The 23,786-nt window shown below is 40.4% G+C and overlaps 1 protein-coding gene across 2 annotated transcripts in view; it reads right to left on the reverse strand.

The window, feature by feature from the left end:
* The window catches only part of pan3 (poly(A) specific ribonuclease subunit PAN3), a 32,860-nt gene extending 10,548 nt beyond the window's left edge, over positions 1-22,312 (reverse strand). The window contains exons 1-15 of one of the 2 annotated variants that reach the window (XM_036125640.1): positions 21,620-22,310; positions 20,595-20,716; positions 15,487-15,559; positions 13,649-13,719; positions 13,411-13,552; positions 13,067-13,284; positions 11,936-12,040; positions 11,775-11,832; positions 9,315-9,476; positions 8,611-8,727; positions 8,357-8,458; positions 4,177-4,342; positions 3,883-3,970; positions 3,340-3,479; positions 88-217 (exon numbers count right to left, since the gene is read on the reverse strand). In XM_036125640.1, coding sequence (XP_035981533.1) covers positions 88-217; positions 3,340-3,479; positions 3,883-3,970; positions 4,177-4,342; positions 8,357-8,458; positions 8,611-8,727; positions 9,315-9,476; positions 11,775-11,832; positions 11,936-12,040; positions 13,067-13,284; positions 13,411-13,552; positions 13,649-13,719; positions 15,487-15,559; positions 20,595-20,716; positions 21,620-21,965 — 2,040 coding nt within the window. In that variant the 5' untranslated portion in view covers positions 21,966-22,310. Of the gene's footprint in view, positions 1-87; positions 218-3,339; positions 3,480-3,882; positions 3,971-4,176; positions 4,343-8,356; positions 8,459-8,610; positions 8,728-9,314; positions 9,477-11,774; positions 11,833-11,935; positions 12,041-13,066; positions 13,285-13,410; positions 13,720-15,486; positions 15,560-20,594; positions 20,717-21,619 lie in introns of both variants that reach the window. The other variant, XM_036125639.1, reaches the window with a different exon arrangement.
* Between the last annotated feature and the right edge of the window lie 1,474 nt (positions 22,313-23,786).

The raw sequence follows: 23,786 nt of genomic DNA on the forward strand, positions 1-23,786 counted from the left end.
GCTAAGCTAATTAAACTCTTTCCTGCTTAAGCTACGTCAGAATATCCACTACCACATTCTTTATGCATTCGCCAAGGTGGACGTTACCTTGGCCAGGTCCTCCTCGATCACGTCGTTTCTCATCTGCGACGCGTCGAGCTGCGTGTAGAACCGCGCTCCGATCATGGGCATGATGTCATTGACGCTGCGCAGGCGAGACTGATCCGTCAGCAGGTACCTGCAGACAGGGGAAAACAGATCAACGCTGCAATGACTCCACAAGATTTGGGAAACTTCCCCTTTTCTGCAAATTAACTTTCAGATCAAAGGTTGTTACGTAAAATTGTGTAAAGGGTGACTTGGCTCCAGAGAAGCAAAATGTTCAATATTGAACGGAGGCTGGACGTTTTCTAAGGTATTTACCTTTTATGTAGTCTGCTATATTAAATCTGACCCTTATTAATGGAAATATATATTATCTGAAAGCTAGAAGGTGTTTCACTGAAATGGAGCATGCATGTCATTGGACTCGGAGCATGCACTCTGGACTCGGTGGAGGAAGTAGCGGAGAGGAGGGTGTTAACCAAGCTTACATCCATCATGGACAACACCTTTCACCCCCTGCACCAGACTGTAGAGGAGCTGAGCAGCTCCTTTAGCGACAGACTTAGACACCCTGTCTGTAAAAAGGAGTGCTACCGCAGGTCATTCATCCCTGCTGCTACCAAACTTTACAATGCTGCACTATAACTGTGATAACTTGTGCAACAACTACTGTGCAATTCTATTTAAGACACTGTGCAATGACCTATGCAATAATACTGTTAAATAATCCTGTTTAATAAGCGACTTCAGCTGTATAGATATCTCACTACCTCACTGTTGCTCTTACCTGGTACCACTTAACGTAAAATGTCATTCCATTTGTGTACAAGTCACCTGAGCGTACATAATTCACCCTAAATATCTGCTTTATTTTCCCTGTACTTTTTATTTTTGATACACATATGTGTGTATCAAAATATTTATTTTGATACACACATATTTGATACACACATATTTGATACACACAAAACACACATTTTTGATACACACTGTATCAAAAATAATATTTTTGATACACAGTGTGTCCACATACACATATGTGGACACACTGTATATACCTTATGCACCTTTCCTCCTTGTGGCACCTTTCTTTTTGTTTATTAAGCCGATGTGTGACAAGTAAATTTCTCCACTGTGAGATCAATAAAGCCCTAAACTATCTTATCTTATGTCAGATACCAACAGCCCATTTAGGACTCCTTACAGTTTAATACTCCAGTTTTTCTATGTGCCAAAGCAAACTTTTGATAGGTAAAAAAAAAAAAAACTGTGCACTAATGCAAGTTGTTTTTTCAAAGATGTAAAAAAAATTTGTTACGGTTTCAATTTCATCTTCTCTTCAGAATCCAGAGGACCAGAACGCGACACCTGCGTCTTAAGGTTTCTGCAACTTTCACAATGTTACGTGTTTAACCTAGAAATCTATCACGGAGTCCTTGTACAATAACCGCTTTATGGTGTGATTTTGCAGGCTAGTGTTTAACATGTCACCATTTTCCTCATTTGTTTTACGCTTACGGCTGTTGTTCAGGAAGAAGACCAGTTGTTTTTAAACTAAAATTGAATACCAAAAGAATTTCTACTTGAATTCATTCACAAAATGCAATGTATTTTATTTTTACATCTTGTTTTAAACCAAAACAAAGTAGCATGTACTGGTTATGTGGAAGTAATGTTTTTTTTTTCTTCCCTGAAGCTAAAATCTGGAAAGTGCGGCAGGCATTTGTGTTGAGTCCCCCAGAGCCGAGACTCTGCAGAACCACCTTCTGTTTGGTTACAGCTAAAAGCCTTAGGGTGCGTGTCAGGCAGATTTGAAATTCTAGAGACTGAAATTTTGGTTCATTCATCTTTAGAAAACTGCCCAAGTTCACTTGGTTCGAAAGTGGAGCATCTGTTCCGATCAACTTTTAAGTTTTGCCAGGGATTCTCTATTGGATTTAGGTTTGGGCTTTGACTGGGCCATTCCTACCGTTGGATCTAAACCAGGCATCTCTTCTGCGTGTTTTAGCCGTTTACCTGCCTCCTCACGCCTGACTTAAATAAATGGGTGATGGAGAAGACACCGCCTCTAAACAGACACATCTAAAACAGGCAATAAACAGCAAACCGTGCTTCTTGTAGCTTACAATTGCTTATTTCTTGGCACTTTCCAATAAAGGCCAGACTGTTAAAGGGCGTGGCTAATTATTAACAAGCTCCTCTAAAATTATAACAGACCTCTTGGCATTGCTCTTTAATGCTCTCCTTGTTCCCCCATACTTGTTATTTTCGGGTATGATGGATCAAACGCTGGCATGTAAAACATTCGAAGGTACTGATTAATCAGATGACTTTGAAAACGGTTGCAAAGGATTTGATTGATTAGGGTAAAGAACCCCAATAAACACATTTAAGTCCTTGATTGCATGCAGCCTGAACGTATCAGCTGCAAACATGTTAGCAGAGAATGCAGCATGTCAGTAAACATCGCTACTTTAGATTATTTGGTCGGTAAAAGGTTGTGGTTCATCTAATAAAGTGTGAGAAATGCGTTTAGATTTTGAGCCTTTTTACATGTGAGCCTCTTGGCTTTCGTGGGTTCTGACTAATTTAGATAGAGGCTCGACCACCTGCTTTAAAATAACAAAACAACGGGCACTTTTTCATGTAACAAGACCTGAAACTTAATAATTTGTTTAGTTAGCTGGGGTTTACAGCTTTTTTCATGTGTTTAAATGTTCATGCATTTATGTTCTTACAGAGTTCTGGTTGTTGCTGAATAACGTAGGGAAATTTATTTTTAAAGATTCAAAAGTTAGACAATGCATATATTTCCAGAGGATATTTGAAATTCTGTTTTAAACATCTCAATGTTAAAATGTTGAAATATTTGAAATCACTGGTCTAGCACATATTGGCAGCTTAAAAAAGCCTAAATTAGCCGTTTGAGCCGTTCTGACAACTTAAAAACAGGAGAAGTGCACCAGAAAATTGCTCATTAGACACTTTTTATGCCAACTCGATTTTCTCTGGAGTGTGTTGGACTACAAATGTTGAAGTTTATAGTCCAACTTTTCTCATATCTTAACCTACTGCTACTATTCCACAGCAATGTGCTTTCCTCCAACATATTTCTGTTCACGTACGACACTTTGAATCGTCTGCGTTACTGAAAAGTGCTTTATAAATAAACTTGCCTTGCTTTGGAGCGATAACTTGGAAAGAAAACGGCCCTAGAGGTGTTTTATTGTGCTTTACAGTGTTCATCCCTCTTACAGAATAAGATTCTTGAGGTCCGAAGAGTAGTTTATGGACACCAGCTCCATGGCCTTCTGCAGGTTCTCCCTCTGAATCCCAGCCAGCGAGTTACAGGCCAAAGCCAGCACCACCTTGCCCAGCGAAACCAGATCTGCTTGCTGCACGACAAAAACACACAATTACATATATACTGGTACGGGGGCGCAACTTAAACAGTTTGTCGACATCAAATCTGGATGTTGAGAATGCTGCACTGCAAAGGGAACTAAAAATAGGTAAAAATGTTGTTGAAATGAGTGCGTTTATCCTTGATTTGAGCAGGTAAGTTTAAATGATCTGCCAATGGAATGAGATTTTTGCTCATAAAATAGGAACAACTCACCTCCATCTTTTTTTCAAGTGCAGTATTCTAATCATCTTATAGTAGGGGTAAAAATACTCATTCAATTGACAGATAGTCTTATCTGCCTACTCAAATCAAGGACAAATACGCTAATTTCAGTTAGTAAAATCTTACTTTTAGTTCCCTTTTTGCAGTGAACTCTGTCATTGCATAAGTACCTGGTACTGCGGCATCAGGGCGAGATGATTGGTCTGACTGTTGTCAAACGTCAAGACATCAAACACCCCAGCGCAGTTCACCCGTAACCTTCAGATAAGAGACCAGCAGCTTTTATCAGTTTCTACGCTCGTCTGGGAAGTCTGGACCGAAAATAATTATCTCCGTTTAGCACATTAACGTCACAGGGCGGGCTTTATTTAACACTTTTCTGTTAAAAAAGGCATTTAAGGCGTGGAGTAGGGGGGTTTAAACAACAGCAGGTGGACTCTGATGGGGAATAAAACTGCCTATACCTGGTTTTGCCAGTGATGAGTATCTTGCTGGGGTCCATAACCCGACAGGCGAGGCCGGCCGTGTGGATGGTCCGCAAGGCCGAGCTGAGCTGGACGATGTAGGCCCAGATCAGCGACTCCGGCAGGAGGCCCGCGTGCTGCCGTGGCGGAGGAGGTTCGTGTTGCCCTTCACAAGCGAAAGACGCTTTATCACACACAAGCAGCTTGTGGGTTTGACATATATCTTACAAACTAAACCTCAGACTGGCAGCTTCTTCGGTAATTCTCAACAGAACCATGTCTGGCAGACGCAATATCAGTGGGGTTAAAAACAAAACAAAAAAAACTAGGGCTGGGCGATAAATCGATTTAATTGATTAATTCGAATTTATAAGATTTTATTTCGCCAATACACTCATTGAGTTTCCATGAAGAGAACAGCATGTGATGCTAAATATATGTTTAGGCAAATGTATTATCAAAATATTGTTAAGTAGAAACTTTTTTTTACCATAATACGAGGTACTTCATTTACTTATTTACTTTTTTTTTTAACTTAGTTTTAAGTTCACAAGTGCAGTGAGGCCTGTTCTTCTCTCAATGTGTAATACCACTAGCAGCAAATGTTTTGTTATATTTTCATTGTTTATAATGGCACAGCTACCATCTTGTTTTACAAACCTGTTTCACAGCTTGTTTTTAGTTGCACTTTGAATTCAGGTCAACTCCCTGACGAAATGCTTGACATAAAAGCAAGGTTTTAAAATAATTTCTTTAATTTCTTTTTATGAAACAAAAAGGAGGAAAAAAAAAAAAATCGATTATTCGGATTTGGTATGATAAAATCAGAGATTTATTTTTTAATCCATATCGCCCAGCCCTAAAACAAACAATCTCTATCAGCTTAAGATGAACTAATCGTGCATCATGGGAGGTAGAAACCGACCAAAACGATCATATAAACCAACCGGTCGTCAGCGCCCAAGTTAGACGGTAGGTGTGAACGAGGCAGACATGTTTAAAGGAAGCGCTTGGTTTGTGAAGTTATAATTACCGTCAATGCAAAGTTTTTCTCTCATCTCTAACCAATTCAACAACAACAACAACAACAACAACAACAGCAGCAGCAGCAGCAGCAGCAGCAGCTATGGGCGATGTGTGCGTGCGGGGAAGCGAGAGGGCGTGGACAGTAAGAAGTACCACAGTGTGACACCGACCACAGCGGGCTTCGCATACGACGGCCCGTCTCCTGAAAGGTCACGCAGGGCTAAACGGTCGGGCAGCTTTACGCTTCGCGTTCAGGATCCTTTCTAGCGTTTTCTCCTTGTGCCCCCCCCCCCCCCCTGACAGATTCTGCACATGGGTTTTATTTTCTAAACAGTGTTTACTGCAGACAAGTGTCGGTGTGGTTTTGCTTCCTCCTCTCCTGTAAGGCAGCCTAAAACAGGAGCTTGTGCCTAAGATCACTTTCAGCCACAGTTTCCTCCGAATCCACAAGTCTTCTTTAAAAGAAAGCCGTTGACCAACCGTCGACCTGAAACCACCGGCAGCAGCTCCTTGAAGGGCTCGTTTGGGTTTCGGTGAGGTTCTGTGGCCGTGTTATTAGTAATAGTTCCCCGTACCTGTGGTAGAGAAAAGCGTTGGCTGCGATGAGTCTGGAAACGTGGAGAAATCCAGCAGAGCGCAGTGGACAGCTAACCGCTGTTAGCCGCAGCCGCGTTGCTACTTTGGTGCTAAAAATATCCCCGATTATATGTTCGCTTTGTTCTCCTGGAACATCTCAAAAACAGAAATGTGCCGTATGACGCGACCCGTTCAAAATAAATAAGCGACGCTAAGCTCATTTTTGAGCTCAGGTTTCTTTTTGTGTTCGATTATTAAATTACTCATTTATTGCAACCTTTATTGATAAGAGTTAATAATTTTTGGGGCTGTTCTATATCAGGAGAGCCTGTATTTGGGATACCGATGACAATAACTAAACCGGTTATCATTAACCCAGATTGTCAACTCTCTCTCTTCATCCCAATTTCTCCACCACTGTCAGGTCCACTAAAAAAAGATACGTTAACTGCGGGCATCGCGACCAGTGACCAAAAAGATTATTGCCATCCAGGATGTGTGTTTATCGCACTTAGAAATAATCCTACCATGGGTTGGGCAATATATTGAGAATTTAAAAAAATATAGAGATTTGTTTTTAAAGAGATATATCGTTTATATCGAGATTGACTATGTTGCATCAGAATTATACTTTTATGTAGTCCAGTAGGTTATTTTTTCAGCCGTATCTCGTATTTATCTACAGCTGTTGGAGCTGTGAGACTTGTGGGATAAAGCTTTGATTCAGAGACGCCTTTTTATAATCACTTTATGAACAGAAAAACATATCTAGATAAATACTGTATATAAAAATACTGAGATCTTCTTTTTGGTCCATATCGCCGAGCCCTAATCCTAACGAATAATTCACCCAAGCAGTCCTTTTCAGTGTTCCTACAGCATAAGGCAAGTGAAATTCAAGACTTTTTAAGACCTTTTTAATGCCACTTGAAATAAAAAGTTAAGACCAACTTCACGATAAACAAGATAAACCTGGTTGCGACAACTACACCCAAATGTTTATTTTAACATAAAGCCATTACTTTCTGTAATGACATGTTTAACATTTTGAAAAACATTCCATATAGGAAGAAAGCTAAAAAAAAACACACAAATTACAGATATATTTTTAACAACTACTGAACTGAATTCACAAACTTTGTTTTGTTCCCTACTAAGATAAACTATAAATCAGTTTTAAAAACCACAACATAACCAGTGCCAACTCTTTTTCACAGCTATGGTCCGGCCGCAACAGTTTTTATTGGTTCCGATATCGGGACGGAACCAATAATGGTTACATTGAGCCATTCTGTAAATTTAAAAAGATATATAATTGTGTCAATTATTTTACCGTTTGGTAAGGATTACAAAAATAAAATCCTATTTATGACCTGGTAACAATTTTAAGACCTAAGAACGACTAATTTAAGACATTTTAATGCCAATTAAGGCCTTAGTTTTATATTACAGAATTCAATGCCTTTTAAGACTTTTTAAGGATCCGCGGGAACCCTGCTTTTGCAGTTGTGATTGGGTTCACTGTGCAGCTTTTAGCGTTTATATTTGGACCAGAGGAGCAGTCACACTGTGACAGAGACAACGATGGGCGTTGCACAGCTCTGCAGGGAAAACGGGGTTGGACCGATATTTCAAAACAAGCGCAGATGGATTAGAGCCGACTGTAGCATCTTCGTTTGGGACTTAGACTACCAACTCGCCTTAACTGCCCCCCCCATTTCCTAATTTAGCATCAAATACAATAGGATGCAATACAGCAACTACTATGCAATATATTCAGCTTCCTGTAATCTCCTCCTTTGTTTCAAAGCAGCGGCGTGAAAGAACGCCCAACAGCTTCCTCTCTAGAAACATCGTTCACCTTCTCTGCCTCTGTTGTCTTTTAAAACACCTCACCGGTAGTGAAAAAGAACTAAATTAAGCATCTTCACTGAGCCACAGCATCCACACCAAAGAGCGCTATTGTGATCAGGGCCTGGAACCGCCGGATTCCAGCGGCCACGCATTAATCCGTGTCGGCGGGTCCGTTTCGGAGCAAACACCACGCCAACGCTTGCGGCTGATGCATTCAGGAGCCTGAAGCGACCCTAAATTTAGCGTTAGTTGCACAAACGTTCGTCAGCTGACAAAACAACGTCAAAGTTGACGACGACTTTACGCGGAAAGACAGCGCTGGACTATTTATGTACATTTACACAATCTCACTGTGATACACCACATCTGTCTACCATTCAGGAAACGACAGAAACGTCTCAGAACCTCACATGGAAAAGTCCAAACGAGCCCTTCAGGACTCGAATTACACCGTTAATAACATGTATTATTTGCAACACAATCCACATGTGTGCAACATGAGCGCGCCTAGATGCAACACCACCAGGAAGAAAAAAAAAACAAAAAAAAACACAGACCTCTAAATAGACATGCGACAATTACCTCACTAGTAAACGAGTAAACTAAAGCAGAATGTGTGAAGACGAGCGATGATCTGCGGCGCCTGAGGTGAAGCTGGATCTATTTCAGAGCAATGGCAGAGGGGTGGAGGGGGGAGGGAGTGAAAAAAAAAAAAAAAACTCACCCCACTTCCTCTTTGTGAAGTACGAGTCTGCCGCTGGGTCATTAAAATGCCTGCTGAACATCGTTTCTGCACCTGCATGGAAGTCGTATGAGAAGACCAAAGCTGGGAGAGGGCAGAGAAAAAGAAAAACAAAGTGGAGAACAGAAACGTTAAAACCAAGTGATAACATAACTAAAAGAGCCGAGGTACGTCTGCTGACCGGAGTAATCAACAGCCTGAAACGAGGTTGACAAAAGCTGCTCTATGACACTCACAGTGGTCACCGAAGGCCTTGGTGGTGAAGACCTCTCTGAGCGTCACCGTGTTCGAGTGCTGGATCTTCTTCCACATGTCCACCAGCATCATGCACTTGGTGTTGACGAGGCGGAAACCTGGTCGCAGTGCCAAAACACGGGAGAAAAACAACACGTTCAACACATGAACTAAAGCACAGGTGTCAAACTCAAGGCCCGCGGGCCAAATCTGGCCCTTCAAGGTAAATTATCCGGCCCTCGAGAGCCAAAAAAAAAGGCATATATCCTTTTATAGTGTATAAAGTGGCTAAAACTGTGCCTCCTGTAAGTGTAACTCACCCCAATATCAACTTTTTTGCAGATAAACTGTATAAACTGGGCCTAAGAGTGCTACTTTTATGTTACTGTGCATTTTTTTATACTACTGTGTGAACTGGAATGAAATTGTGAAATGAAAAGTATCGTCTCTACACATGCAAGCGGCCCTTTTAATGACTTCATGATGCCAAAGTGGCCCCATATAGAAATTAGTTTGACACCTCTGAACTAAAGTCTTAGTTCACAATTTCTCTTTAAATTAAAGCAATGGATGGTTCTCGGCTTCCTGCTTGAGCCACTTTATGTACAAATGACTGCTAGTTACTGCGATCCAAGCTTAGCTGAGGAATCAAGCACCGGTTCATGCTCTAAAACAGATCTACGCTCCTGTGAGGTTCATTTATTACCGTGTATCCTCCTCAGGCAGTACGGCAGGTCATCCTTGCTGTTGACCGCCTTGTAGCAGGACGTGATGTAGCTGAAGTTGCTGGTTTTCTGCATGCGGTTGGGTGGGGGCAGAGGCTCGAGGGGGAACAGGCTGTGGTAGCTGTCCACCTCGGACGGTACGTCTGCCGGAAGCGGTGGCAGAGAATTAGGACACAGGTTACACACGTACAGAGACACGGTGTTCCTCAAAACTATTCAAAGCCCTTAAAATCGGGTTTTAATGGATTCTCTGCGACAGACCCGACTAGGTGGCCCATTTGGGTAAAGTTAAAGGACAATGTTACCTGGGTCTCAATTGCTTTGAGACAAACCGGTTCTAAATGTTATATTTTGATCATCTGAGATCATCAGAGCTGCATCGTCCTCATTTTGGACAATGTCTCCCACCCCACGAATGAAGCGTTCTTCCTTCAAGCCGCCATTAGACTTTACGTCCCCTGCTGTTCTTTGCAGATTTCCTATTTATTGTAAATAGTTTCTTGTTTTTCCCCAAGCAGAAATATAGATGCACATGCGGTATATTTTCAGTTTCACGTTTCTTTGAATCTCAGTATCTGAGGTTGTTTCCTCATGCTGCAGATTTGCCCTTACTGCACAGTCTCTTATTGTTACTTTCTGTTTGTTTTTGTTTTTACCTTTGTGTGAATTCCACACCTCGATTTCCCCACTGAGGGACAGTAAAGGATATTTCTATTCTATTTTCAGCTCTGGTCACCTGAACGGGACTTCTAGTAGCTGTATTTCAACAATGTCACTCTTCCATAAAGGCCAGATTAGTCATTTATAGCTTCTCTGTCAACAGCTTTTAACCACCTGAGCTGTGGATCTCTGCAGCTCCTCTAGAGGTACCATGAGCCTCTAGGCTCCTGCTCTGATTTATGCCCTCCTTGTCTGAATTGCTTTAAACTTGTGCAACAATGGTCCCAAACAAACCTCTAGGGCTGGGATTCCTAAACTTTTCAGCATGCGACCCCCGAAATAACAGTGCCAGAGACTGCCGACCCCCTTTTGGGCTTAATTTTATGAGAATTCTTACAACAAAGTGCAGTCATGCCCCTTGTGTTAAAATAAGGAACGTTGAGCATCTTTTTAGTTATATTTTATTCTCAGTAATGACTTTATTCTTATAATATGACTTTATTGTTGCAATGTTTTTACTCTTGTACAAAATGTTATGACTTTATACTTGCAATATTTCAATTTTAGTCTAATATTTCAACTTTATTCTTATACTATTTCAACTTTATTCTCATTTATCAACTTTATTCTCATATTAGGACTTTTGTAATGTTATTTATTCTTGTAAACAATGTTATGACATTATTCTTGCGATATTTCAATTTTATTCTAATATTTCAACTTTATTCTTATACTAGTTCAACTTTATTCTCATTTATCAACTTTATTCTCATTTATCAACTTTATTCTCATATTATGACTTTTTTTCAATGTTATTTATTCTTGTAAGCAATGTTATGACTTAATTCTTGTGATATTTCAATTTTATTCTAATATTTCAACTTTATTCTTATATAGCATTTAAACTATATTCTCATCTATCAACTTTATTCTCATATTAGGACGTTTTTTTTCAATGTTATTTATTCTTGTAAACAATGTTATGGCTTTATTCTTGCGATATTTCACTTTTTATTCTAATATTTCAGCTTTATTCTCATATTACTTTATCATCATTTATTACAGCTTTTTATCATTTATCACAACGTTGTTCTCATACTATTTCGATTTTATTCTCATACTATTAGGACTTTTTTTTCAATGTCATTTATTCTTGTACACAATGTTTTGACTTTATGCTCAAAATTTTTAGGGGGAAAAAAAAAACGTATTGGAGCCATTGCTGATTAAAGAAAATAAATAATTTCTACACTAAAAAAACTCATATTGAGATTAATTTCACATATTGGTGGGGGGGAAAAAACCTGGATGTTCGCTGATGTCGTAAAAATTTGAGGGAAAAAATTTAACGTTTTCCACCATTAAAAGGCATTAATTTGTTATATTAAAACTACGATATTCAATGATATCTCATCTAATGACCCCCACTTTGGGAACCCCTGCTCTATACAGCACCTGCCCTGTATTTTAATTAGGAGTAACAGAGCAAAGGAGGAGTTAACATAAATCCATGTCGCACTTTTTTAGATTTTTATTAGGGAAACTTTTCTGAATCCTTGTACCTTTTTGCTACTTCCTTACATATTAAACACTACTTTGTGCAGCTCTGCCGCATAAAATCAAAAGTTAAAAACATAACATGACAAAAAGTGAAAAAGTTCAAAGGGCATACAACTCTTAAATTTGATTAATATTATTTTATATAAAAAAAGAAGAAAAAAAAAAACAAAAAAAACTGATTTATAATTCGTTTTCATGACTAGCAGACATTGACGGTTCACCTGGGTTTTCTGAGTGGTCAATCTGGGCCATAGTTATCAGATGCCTGTGAATCAGCTCCTGGTGGAGGAAGCAACCAGAAGGGAGGATTAACGCCAAGAGAGTAGCAGAGAGTAGCAGCGCGCCGCTAGGTGAGAAAGTGAAGCGGACAGCTGAGCGGTACCTGTCGGAGCTCATCAGCCATGAAGAAGGACGGGGCGTTGGCTTTTGGCTGCATGTAAGCCACATGGGGGGCTGTGGGGGGGTATATGTGGAAGGTAGGAAACACCTGCAAAGAAACCAGAAAGCCCAGCTTCCTATTTATCAAGAAATGAAAACCCTCCAGATGATAGAAACTTTTTTTTTTTCCTCCTTCTAAAATGAACTAAAACTATGCAAACGAGGGAGGAAACAAAACTTCAGAATCAGGTGTTGGGTAGTTTACCTTACAGGACAGAAACCACATTTTAACACCTAGTAGACCACAAATAACTACAGACGCAGGTTCACCTTGAGCTACGCTACCAAGACAAAATCTTCGGTACTTTTAACGTGTGACGCCCACTGAGCTATATAATACACTGGAGTGCTGATTTGCCTGAGAAACTGAAGTCACTGGCCGCCATCTTGCTACTCCCTACTCTCACAGAACCCCATAGGATTTGGTTGCAACAACAAGCAGTTTTCTGGCTGTGTGAAAACGTTTCACAGGTAATTCTACAGTCAGTGGATGTACTAACACTATTAACTACTAGGAAATTAGGTGCTGAAATATTTTATATGTTATTCATATTATATTTATATATATATATATATATATATATATATATATATATATATATATATATATATATATATATATATATATATATATATATGTATATATGTATACATACATACATATATGTAAATATATGTTCTTGTATATTGTTATTTATACATTTATAAATGTTATATATATATATATATATATATATATATTTAAATAAATAAAATGCTAAATATTTCAGCACATGACTTTCTCATTACTTGATAGTTTTAGAACATAACATAAAAGTATATGGCATTTGACATTTTAAAAGTCTTAAGCCCCCCCTGAACATGAGAAAATCCTCGTTATTTGATGCTGTAGCGCACATATTCCCTAGTTACTGGGGGGAAATAGGGAGTACCAATATGGCGGCTGGTGGCTTCACAGCGACTCGTTCTAACAGCGGCGATTATGACTCCAGTGTATAATAGAGCTCAGTGGTGACGCCGCGTCTTCGTGTTGTTTGCTAATTGTATTTCTGTGTGTTCCCGTTGCTTTTCGTACCATCCCTGCCATTGGCCCTGGGGTGTTGTCCGTGTAGAAGTACGTTGTTCCCCCTACGGTCTCTTTCTGAATGATGTGGGCGCCCTGGTCGGACGCAGTGGTGGGCACCATGTAGTTGGCAGGGTTTGGGGTGTGACTCCGTCGACGGGGGGCGGGTGAGGTGTGAGGCGTGATCTTTGGGGAGTGGAGAGGGGAGGACCCAGCAGACAAAGACATACCTAGAAAAAAAAAAATACAATATTTCAGAATATTCACTGGTCGTAGGAGTAAACATGCATGCCAAGATATAAAGTTGCACAAAGGTATATTGAAAAACAAGGTTTTTTATGTTTTAACAGGAATACCTGGCGCCAAAGCAGCTGTGGAGCCGCCGAGCCCCGGATGAGCAAAGAGCGGAGAGGGGAAGGCCTGAACCGCAGACTGCGCTATGGCGGCCATTCGCGGCGCGCCCTTGGGGATGAACTCACTCGCCGTGGGGTTGGGAGCCTGTCGGCACGAGTCAAACACGAAAACGATCACGGTCAACAAAAAAACGGAGGCGATAACGAGGGACCTCCTCACACGAAGCTCAAGATTGCTCACCTTTCTCCTCTGGGAAATGCTGAGAGCACCAAAATCACTGAAGAGTGACGACGTCGAAGAGTTCACTGGATCTGTCAGGGAGCAAGAGTCACAGATTAAGAAGAGGCGCTCTCCATAATCCGGAGACAGGCGTCGGTCTCCTACACGGCCGCTCTGCTCTGGCCGGGGATGATCCTGCGCCCCGTCGGGTTTCAGTCAGGATCACAGCTAAGGCTAAAGGGTTAAAACCGCGGTCTGGGTACAGGAGACGACCACCATGACCACTTTCATGGACGTTTGCAGAAATCTGGGTTCCCACACCTTGGTGAACATCAAATTCAAGGACCTTTCAAGGACTTTCCAGGACCAATTTCCTCAAATTCAAGGACCACACGTGGCGGCATTTACCTACTGTGACCGCTGAATAGGTTATCATATTTTAATACAATGCAAATTCAATAAAAGACTAAACGGCATAGAAGTTGTTGGGTCAGAAGCAATGCAAGAAAGTTAATTTATAGCCTACATTGATATTGATCATATTCATAGCCTACATTTATATCCACAGTACATGGCTATGCCATACTACATTACATATAAGATGTACATTAGCCTACCGTTTCATGGAATTTATGGAAAAAAGTGCAGCATTGAGATGTTCAGAATTATATCATTTTGTTTCACTTACTTTCATCTTTGATTAAGCTAGTTCTAAGCTAGTACTTCTGTTTAAAAGTGCCACAGTTGCCAGAAAGCTGCTCAGAGATATATTTAAATCATTCTCAGGCTTTTGTTACCTTTGTTAAAGACACAATTTCAGTGCATTTTACTAACCCTCCTCCTTTACCCGGGTTTGAGACCGGCAAAATGAACCATAAAGAGACACTATGGCGGAGTTACACATTTTTTTTTTTTAACATTTTCCTTTTTCTCTTGTGGTCCACTAAGGAGCCTACAAATCACGGTAGAACATGAACATGTGGCTGTGTGAATCAAATGCCGTTATTTATTTAAGACAAAATATTTCAAATTCAGTTATTTATGATCAACCTGCACCGTCAACCCCGGCGCACCGTCGCTTAATATAGCGACAAAGTCGCTGAGTTGGCAACACTGCGTGAATGTAACCTATTGGACGCATATAGGCCTAAACCGTAGCCTACTAACTAACGAAGAAGAGCGAATGTACTTTTGCAAATTAAAAGTCTGCGGAATCAACATAATTTTAAAAGATCGTGTGGTAGTAAAATAATGACACGAGTCGTCATCCGTGGGAACTTTCAACACCACAAAAAAATTCAAGGACTTTCAAGGAAAAGGTGTTTTTTTGGCTGTTTTCAAGAACTTTCAAGGGCCTTGAATTAATTTTTTCAGATTCACAAACTTTCAAGGATTTCAAGGACCCGTGGGAACCCTGAGAAATCAATTGTCATCACCGCTTTTAATGCTCGTTTCCCCTCAGATAAATCTCCAATTCTCTCGTTAAATCAAGATGACGAGCGTCTTGTCAGGACAACCGTTTCTTTCTCTTAATATCTTGAAACAGCATCATGTTGATATTTAGACAAGCAGCCATTTCCTTATGTCAAGCTACTAAAAAAAAAATCACAAGCTTGCTTTAGTCACAACATTTTGATTATCTTGTGATAACGGGCTCTGAAGCTTGTTTTGACGTGGCAATATCTTCACCAGCTCGTTAAACTAAAAGGCACCGAGACCTCAAGCTTGATTTACTAATTTCTATGTTTTGGTTATTTTTCTTTAAACCGCCACACATTGCTCCCTTCAGACCGAAAGGCGAGAAAAGGCCAGTCCCCATGCTTTAAATGCTTTGCAGGGACGTTAGGAGGGTGTCTTACCGTGAGCGCTGTGGCTGAAGTTCTTGGCACCGTCGTTGAGAAGACTGGGGGAGCTGCTGCTGGTAGTCATTCGCTAGAAAAAACAGCAGCATCAACAAAAAAAAAAGTCACAGAAAAATTACAAAACAAAACACAGTGACTCACATTTACATTTGTCATGAACTCATGCCTGAACACAAACCCTTTTCAAATAATCTCCAACAAGTAAAGCTATATTTGTAATTGTGAGGCACAACCTGAACTGACTTTCTTTAGGCTCAATGGTAAAAATGTAAAAAAACACCTTTGTAAATCCATATCATGGCTTTCCATTGTAGTGTAGAGGAAATATGTCCAATAAGGTTAAGCTAAAACTGTATTATGCAAACAAAAAATTGAATAAACAAAAAAAAAATCTGTTTTTTTCCAACAAAGCCTTAAATTAAAGTAAATGAAACGTCAAACTAATCTCAGTGACATAACGGCCGTTTCATTTGTTTATATAAGTCAAACTGTAGGGAAAATTCAATAGCAGAAAAGAACAGCCAAGGATTTAAAAAGCTTAGAGAAATGTTTTTATGAAATAGTTGGATCCTGTTTACTGAATTATTTTGACATCAAATCTCTCCGAGGGACTTCATTTAGAAAGGCTGGAGGTTTTTGGCTAGGCGCATTTTTCTTTTTTAAAGATACAGTCATACTCAATAAATTAGAATGTCACTGAAAAGTTAATTTATTTCAGTAACGCATTATACGGATCAACACAAACTGATCATATTTTAAAGCCTTTATTTGTTAATTGTGATTTTTTTTCCACCTCCCGCCAGTAAAAACACGAGTTTAGAATATTACATCAGACCAATAAAAAAAAAAATCAAACTTTTTCAAGCCGAAACTGGGGCTTAATGAAAAGTATGTTTAATACAAGCCTAAATGTTTGCTTTTTTTCTTCTTCAAAAAGCACTTTTGGACAAACAAGCCTCGTAGACATATGTGCATGTTCTAATTATTGAACACGAGCCAGCGTAGATGTAACGTTTCTTCCCCGGCAACAATTTGCAAAACAAACAATACTTGTTTGTCTTTTTCTAAATTTACTTCCTTGGGTTTAAAGCCACTTCTCGTTCGCGGATCTCATCTCGGACAGCCCTGCTTGGAAAGAGTTTCTCACCCGCAAAATTATAACATCCGATTTGTTCGAGAAAAAAAAAAAAATAAATAAAAAAAAAAAAGGATTTATATTTCAGATTTAGAGAGTGCACAGTTGTGTTTTAGATCATCCCTGATGTCTTTAGTCCTTTTGCTCAGACACACCAGAAAGTTATCAACTTCGATATAATTCCTATGGAAATAATAAGAGTAGACCTGCTTATACAGACTTTTTTTTTATAGCTTTTATTCAATAATGACATCATGTGAAATGTATTATCTTCTCAAATGCATTGATACCCACGGTACGTGACAAAACGGTTCTACGCTTTGTCACATTATAGCCTCAAACACACTTGTATACAGGTGCTGGTCATAAATACAATATCATTAAAAAGTTGATTTTTTTTTTCAGTAATTCGATTCAGAAAGGGAAACTTGTATATTACATTCACTCATCACACATACACTGATATATTTCAAGTGTTCATTTATTTTAATTGTGATTATTATAACTGACAACTAAAGAAAACCCCATAGTCTCTCATAAAATTAGAATATTAATTAAGTCCAATACAAAAAAAAAATAAAGGATTTCCAGAAACGTTGACCAACTGGAAAATATGAACATGCTCTTCTGCATTGTTGGGTCTGGCATATCGCATCTTCCTCTTCACGATAATTTTATGGGGTTAAGGTCAGGTGAGTTTGCTGGCTATTTAAGAATAGGAACACCATGGTCCTTAAAGCAGGTACTGGTAGCTTTGGCACTGTGTGCAGGTGCCAGGTCCTGTTGGAAAATGAAACCTGCTTCTCCATAAAGTTGATCAGCAGCAGGGAGCATTAAGTGCTCTAAAACTTCCTGGTAGACGGCTGCGTTGACCTTTGACCTCAAAAAACACAGTGGACCAGCAACAGCAGATGACAAGGCTCCCCAAAGTAAGGGTGGGCGATATGAAGAAAATCTAATATCCCGATATCTTTGGGCTATATCGCGATACACAATATATATATTGCGATATGTTCAAATAACCTTGAATAACAAATGTTTTTAGCCAAATAGTGCCTAAAGTTGCATTGGTATATCTCATTTTTTTTGTTTGAAAAATTGATTGCAAAATAAAAATGAATTTAAAATGTTTTATTTTAGCCATTTTTTTTCCACCACAGCTGCACATAGAAGCTTTTCACAAATTACAATATTGTCATATTAAAGCTCTTTCGTGGTCAACACTGGACCTTAAAAAAAAAAAAAAACAGAACATCGCAGCGGCCAAAAGGAACGCCAAGGAAAAATCTGACACAGAATACACCGGAAATAAAAAGGTATCATAAAAATGTGACAATTCCAAAAACAAAAGTTTGTATTGTGACTATAAAATCAACTGACCAGTCGCAGCTACATATTCAGAGCATCTCAAAAATATCTCCGTTGCTCTTTAGGTGCTGGGAAATTTTAAACAAACGTTTTTTTTCTGTCATATGGGATTTAGCAAAAGAAGACGCCAGTTACAACAGTTTTATGGCCGGTTTAATTAAAGTTCCCTTCAGTGTGTGTGTGTGTGTGTGTGTGTGTGTGTGTGTGTCGCCCTCCTTGAGCGAGGCGTCAATGGTCGTCTTTTAGACAACTGTGACGTCTTCTCCATGATGGTGTAGCCTACAGAACTAGACTGAGAGACAATTTAAAGTCCTTTGCAGGTGTTTTGAGTTAATTAGCTGATTAGAGTGTGGCCCCGGGTGTCTTCAATGTTGGACCTTTTTGCAATATTCTAATTTTCTGAGATACTGAATTTGGGGTTTTCATTAGTTGTAAGCTATAATCATCAAAATTTAAAGAAATAAACACTTGAAATATATCAGTCTGTGTATAATGAATGAATATATTATACAAGTTTCACTTTGTGAATGGAAATACTGAAAAAAAAAAAGAAAAAAAAACTTTGGGTATATTCTAATTATATAACCACCAAATGAATATACACATATATAGTTGCCATTTTTTGTGATAGAGTAATAAAATAATGCATACTTGTGGAGTGGAAGTTGATATGTGACTTTTTTTTTTTTGTTTAATTAAAAATGAGAAGTTTGGCGCGCACATGTGTTCTGTCTGGTTTTCCGTCTAAATAAAACCCAGAGCGACTGACGGCTTTAAGAAGTCACTTAATTAGCGAACACGTTCTACCTGTTTGTAACTGAATCCCTGAAAAACACTGTTCTCTGAGGGCCTCGGAGGTTTAATGGAAAACATTAGTGGACATCATGAAGGAGCACAGCAGATGGGTCAGGGAGAAAGTTGGGGGAGAAGTTTTTTTAGCAGAATTAGGTGATAAATCAATATGATGGAAGCGTGGCACAACTGCAAACCTACCAAGCCATGGCTGCCACCTAAACCTAGGCAAGAGCGCATAATCAGAAGAGCGGCCAAGAAGCTCAAACTCTGGAGAGCTCAGATGGGAGAATCTGCAGAGCGAAAAGACAATCCGCCGCGCTCGTCGTCGCTACTCTGACATGTACGGGAGAGCGGCAAGAATGCTGAACAGTTGAAAAGAAAGCTATGAGAAGTGAACGCCGCACTTCAATGTAGGTGGAAGACGGCGTACTGGACAAACGAGACCAAAACTGAACTTTCTGGCCTAAATGCCAAACGCCGTGCGTGTTGGAAAACCACAACCCTGTAAGCACCGTCCCTACTGGGGTAACATGGTGGCCTCAGCAGCAAGCTGTGGGGACGCTTTTCTTCCAACGGTGACAAGGCAACAGGTCAGAGTTAATGGGAAGACGGATGCAGAAAAATAAACGAGTGTTAGAAAGGGGGGCGAAGAGGAAAACATGTTAGAGGTTACAAAAGATTTAAGTCTGGGGCAGAAGTTCACATTCCTGCACGACAACAACCCTAAACGTTCAGCCAGTGCTACAGCAGCATAGTTAATCCTCGGGGGGGCCGTTGTCTAACTTTTATACGTGTCCCTGGTCCAACACACCTGAATCAAATGGGTGAATTTCCTCCTCAGCCAGCAGTCAAGCTATATTGTGTCCTGCTAATGAGTGAATTTATGAGATAATCCAAAAGCTGCAGAATAACAGCCCTGAAAAAGCCGCCGTTTGGATCACAGACATCACCTGGTAAAAGGTCCAGTCAAAGTATCTGGTATTTATTGAAGAATCTGTGAAGACGTGAAAATGTTTGTTCACACACACCCTTCTCCTTATCTGGGCTTGAGGTATTTCACAAACCAGAACAAGCAAAAAAAAAAAAAAATGCCCATCTTTAGTCATGCAAAGGCCAAAAGACTTGTAGTCGCACTGAAAGGCGGTTGTACAAAGTATTGACACAAAGCTGCAGAATACATATGCACCTTAACTTTTCCGCTTTTACTTTCTGGGATTATTTTTTAAAATTCCTCTATCGGTTTCCTCCATTTCACAACGATGCACTATTTTCTGTTCAATTAACATACCAAATTACAATAAAGTATACTGAAGTATGCCGTCGTTGTTACTTGACAAAACGAGAAAGAGCCCAAAGCTATGAATACTTCTGACAGACACAGCGCCTCATGGGTATTGATAAGAATGTTTCCTCGCTTAATGCAAAGTGTTTGATGTCTATTATTTTATTTTTTTTGCCTCTTACAAATTTGCAAATCCAAGTAACCCGCTGGTTAAACTTTTGAGTTTAAATGTTATTAAACCACACAGACTTAACAATCTGCTATCAGAATAAGCGCGGTACTGCTGAAACGAATCGTTTACCTACAAATCGGTATCCGCAGATGATTCAAGTAATGACTTTCTGAACAGCAGGTGCCATTCGATTTGTTTTAGTCACATTTGGTAGCAGCTCAAAAACAGCCACAAAAAAAAAACAACCTCAACATAAACCAACAAACGCACCTGGTGCCTTGTAAAACTTCAGCTGTATTTTTTTAAAAAGGAAGAGTAATGTGAGCATGTTGTTTCTCTGACACGTCTTGTACCTGCATCATTGTGTATTTCGACTCTGCCGGGCTTCCGAACCCGTTGACACCAATGAAGCTGCTGCTGAAGTAAGAGTTGGTGAGATTGGCATCGCTGAGGGCTGGACCCTCCATCCCTGGGACTGTGGATGACAAAACACAGAAATATAGCCGATGCCGACTGCAGCCGGAGCAATATAACCTGTGGTTACCTCTGCACAGAGATCCCAACAGGTGACTGCTACTCGGCTGTGTAAATTACACACTCACAGGGCTAAACTATAAAGCATGTAAACACTGCACAGAAACTCTTCCGGGAACTGCCACAAGGCGACATGTAGTAGATTCTCTGCATGTGTGTTTTTTTTTCTCCTCCCTGGGAGTTACTGATGTCTGGGCCTCCGAGTTTGAGCTGACCCAGACAGTAGCTACTACACACTGACACGCATGATTGCCAATTGTTGTTACCGCGGGAAGAGAGGTCATCAGAAAGCATAAACAGTGACGTGAAGACAGCTAGCATTGACATGCTAATGATAGCAAACATTTAGCAGATGTTTGTCTTTTTATTTAAATCCGAGTACACTTCGTGAAATAAAAACTGAATTACAACCAACACGGCGAGAACTTAAGTGGGTGTAGACATTGGAAGCGGGACCAGAAGTGAAAAAAGTTTGATAAATCAATCAAACAAGCTAGTTGGGCTAATGCTAATTAGCTGCTAGCTGCCCGCCCAGCTGTCATACAAAAACAACAGGCCTCAAGTCAGAGACCCAGGAGTATACTTTGTTTCAAAAGCCTGGGAGAGCGGAGCCAGCTAGCAAAGTGTGGGTACAAATCTTTTCACAAGACATATAAAGGTTACAGCAGCAGCTATGCGCGTCTGAAAAGGTTCGTGTCTAGAAGTTCAACGTCAAGCACGCTGCCCTGAAGTTAGAAGGCCCGGCTGAATCCTCGGACTAAATTTGAACGCGGCTCCGGAGGGCCCCTGGGCAAAGTCTGGCCCAATCAGCCCAACCGTGTGCGGCTCTGCTCGGTGTACTCACTGGTTAGCAACTGCCCGTCCATTGTCGCGCCTGCAGGCCCCAGTGCCTCGCTTTTCTTGGGCACCCCGGTCCCTCCGCCGCCCGGACAGGCCGCCGCCGCCGCCGTGCCGCCGAGGGAATACCCCGCTGGCGTCCCGCCACCTGCGGCCATGGGGAGCGGGACGGGGCTCCCGCCGCCACCGTGCAGCGACATGCCTCCCATGGAGGGATCCTCGTGCAGGAACTGGCACTCATCTCCGTAAAAGCAGGTCTTGTCTTTCGCGTAGTATCGGCAAAACTTCACCTTGACACTGGGTATCCCGGCACCCCCGAGCGGAGCAGCGGAAGGTGGGAGTCCACTGTTCATGGCACCGCTGCTGCCGCCGCTGTTGCCGAAAGATCCTCAACCATAGAGGAGACGCGCAGAGCTAGCGTGCTAGCCAGCTACTTTACAAACACTTTCCCCCCACCTCTCTCTCTCGAAGTAACGGGTCGCAATCAGCTCAGCTCAAGAATTACAGTTTGGTAGCTGTCATTGTGAAAATAAAAGGCTTTTTTGCTCTAAGTACACATGGCTGCATACGTGAGATCCTGCTCGTCGCTGTTGTCGCTCTCCATGCAGCTGCCTTCCTTGCAGGGTAGCCTGTTGTTGTTTTCTGCTCGCACCCTGGCTGCTGCTGCTGCTGCTGCTGCGCTTCAGAGCAGCGAGCATGGCTCTGCGTCCTGGCTGCACCCGCGGTTCACCTGCTGCAAACACATCCATAACAACCACTGGGATTTACTGCTTTGGTTTTATTCCTTTCTGCCAAATAAAGAAATAAAAAGCAACGCTGTTTTAAAAGCACGTCGTCAATACAGTATGGGGCAATAAGGGGGATTTATTTTTATTTAACTTTTTAATTTTTTTGTTAGGAAAACTGTGTGTTAAACGCAATTGAATGGATTATGTTGTGGTTCGAGCCGGCCCAATGCATACGTGAACTTAGGTTCAGGCAAGGCAAGGCAAGGCAAATTTATTTGTATAGCACAATTCAGTACAAAGACAATGCAAAGTGCTTTACATGATTAAAATATAGCAAAATAAAACAGAATAAAAGCAAGTAGGAATAAAATGTAGATAGGAAAAAAAAGTGGTGATTCAGTTAACTAGAACAGTTGAAGGCAATCTTAAACAAATGTGTTTTTAATCTTGATTTAAAGGAACTCAGGCTTTCTGCACCTTTACAATTTTCTGAAAGTTTGTTCCAGATAAGCGGAGCATAGGAACTAAATGCTGCTTCTCCGTGTTTGGTTCTGGTTCTTGGTATGCAGCTCGGCAGTGTTATAAATCATCTGTAAATGCAGCTGCTACTGGCTGTCCTGACTGCTGTCAATTGACATTAGGGCCGGACGATATAGAAAAAAAGCACATTGATAAAATAGAAGCCATTTTGATCGATATAGATAATTATCAACAACAAAAAAATAAATCAGAACATATTTATTAAGTGCAGCCGTGGCCATTTTATGCTGTTGCTTACTGATTTATTCTTAATGCAAACACTGAATTCAAACTCAACCAGATTTTTTTTTTTTTTTTTTTTACCAAAAATGCAAAACAAACAAGTTTGTCTTTTTTAAAAAGCACAACTGCACGCTGAACTTTTTGAAGGAGGCGGAGCTTGGTGATGGAGGCTTCCTGGGTCTGCGGTTGAGATTGGTTCGGAGGATATAAGGACTTCAGTATTAACCTACATGATAGGCTAGAATAAAACGAAGTAAAACTGTTCTATTGAACTTGTAATTAACCTTTTTTTATTTAATTTTTTTCTATTGCGCCACACGTCTATCGATCAATATATATTTTTATTGAATTATTGTCCGGCCTTAATTGACATTATAACATACTGTATTCCACATAACTGTAATTGTAAGTGATGCTTTTTAGGAAAAATTATTATCATCATGGGATAGAAAAATAAGTTTAAAAAAACATGTTATATTTAGATCTATAATACATTTTTCTTCTGCCAATTATTTTTGTTTTAAGTCACAATGTAGACCTTTTTCCTTTATTTAGGTCCGTCTGTCCGTCCGTCCGTCCGTCCGTTTTCTTCCTCTTATCCGGGGTCGGGTCGCGGGGGTAGCAGCTTCAGTAGGGAGGCCCAGACGTCCCTCTCCCTGGCCACTTGGGCCAGCTCCTCAGGAG

The sequence above is a fragment of the Fundulus heteroclitus genome, chromosome 21 (assembly GCF_011125445.2).
Source record: "Fundulus heteroclitus isolate FHET01 chromosome 21, MU-UCD_Fhet_4.1, whole genome shotgun sequence".
In the NCBI taxonomy this organism is placed as follows: domain Eukaryota; kingdom Metazoa; phylum Chordata; class Actinopteri; order Cyprinodontiformes; family Fundulidae; genus Fundulus; species Fundulus heteroclitus.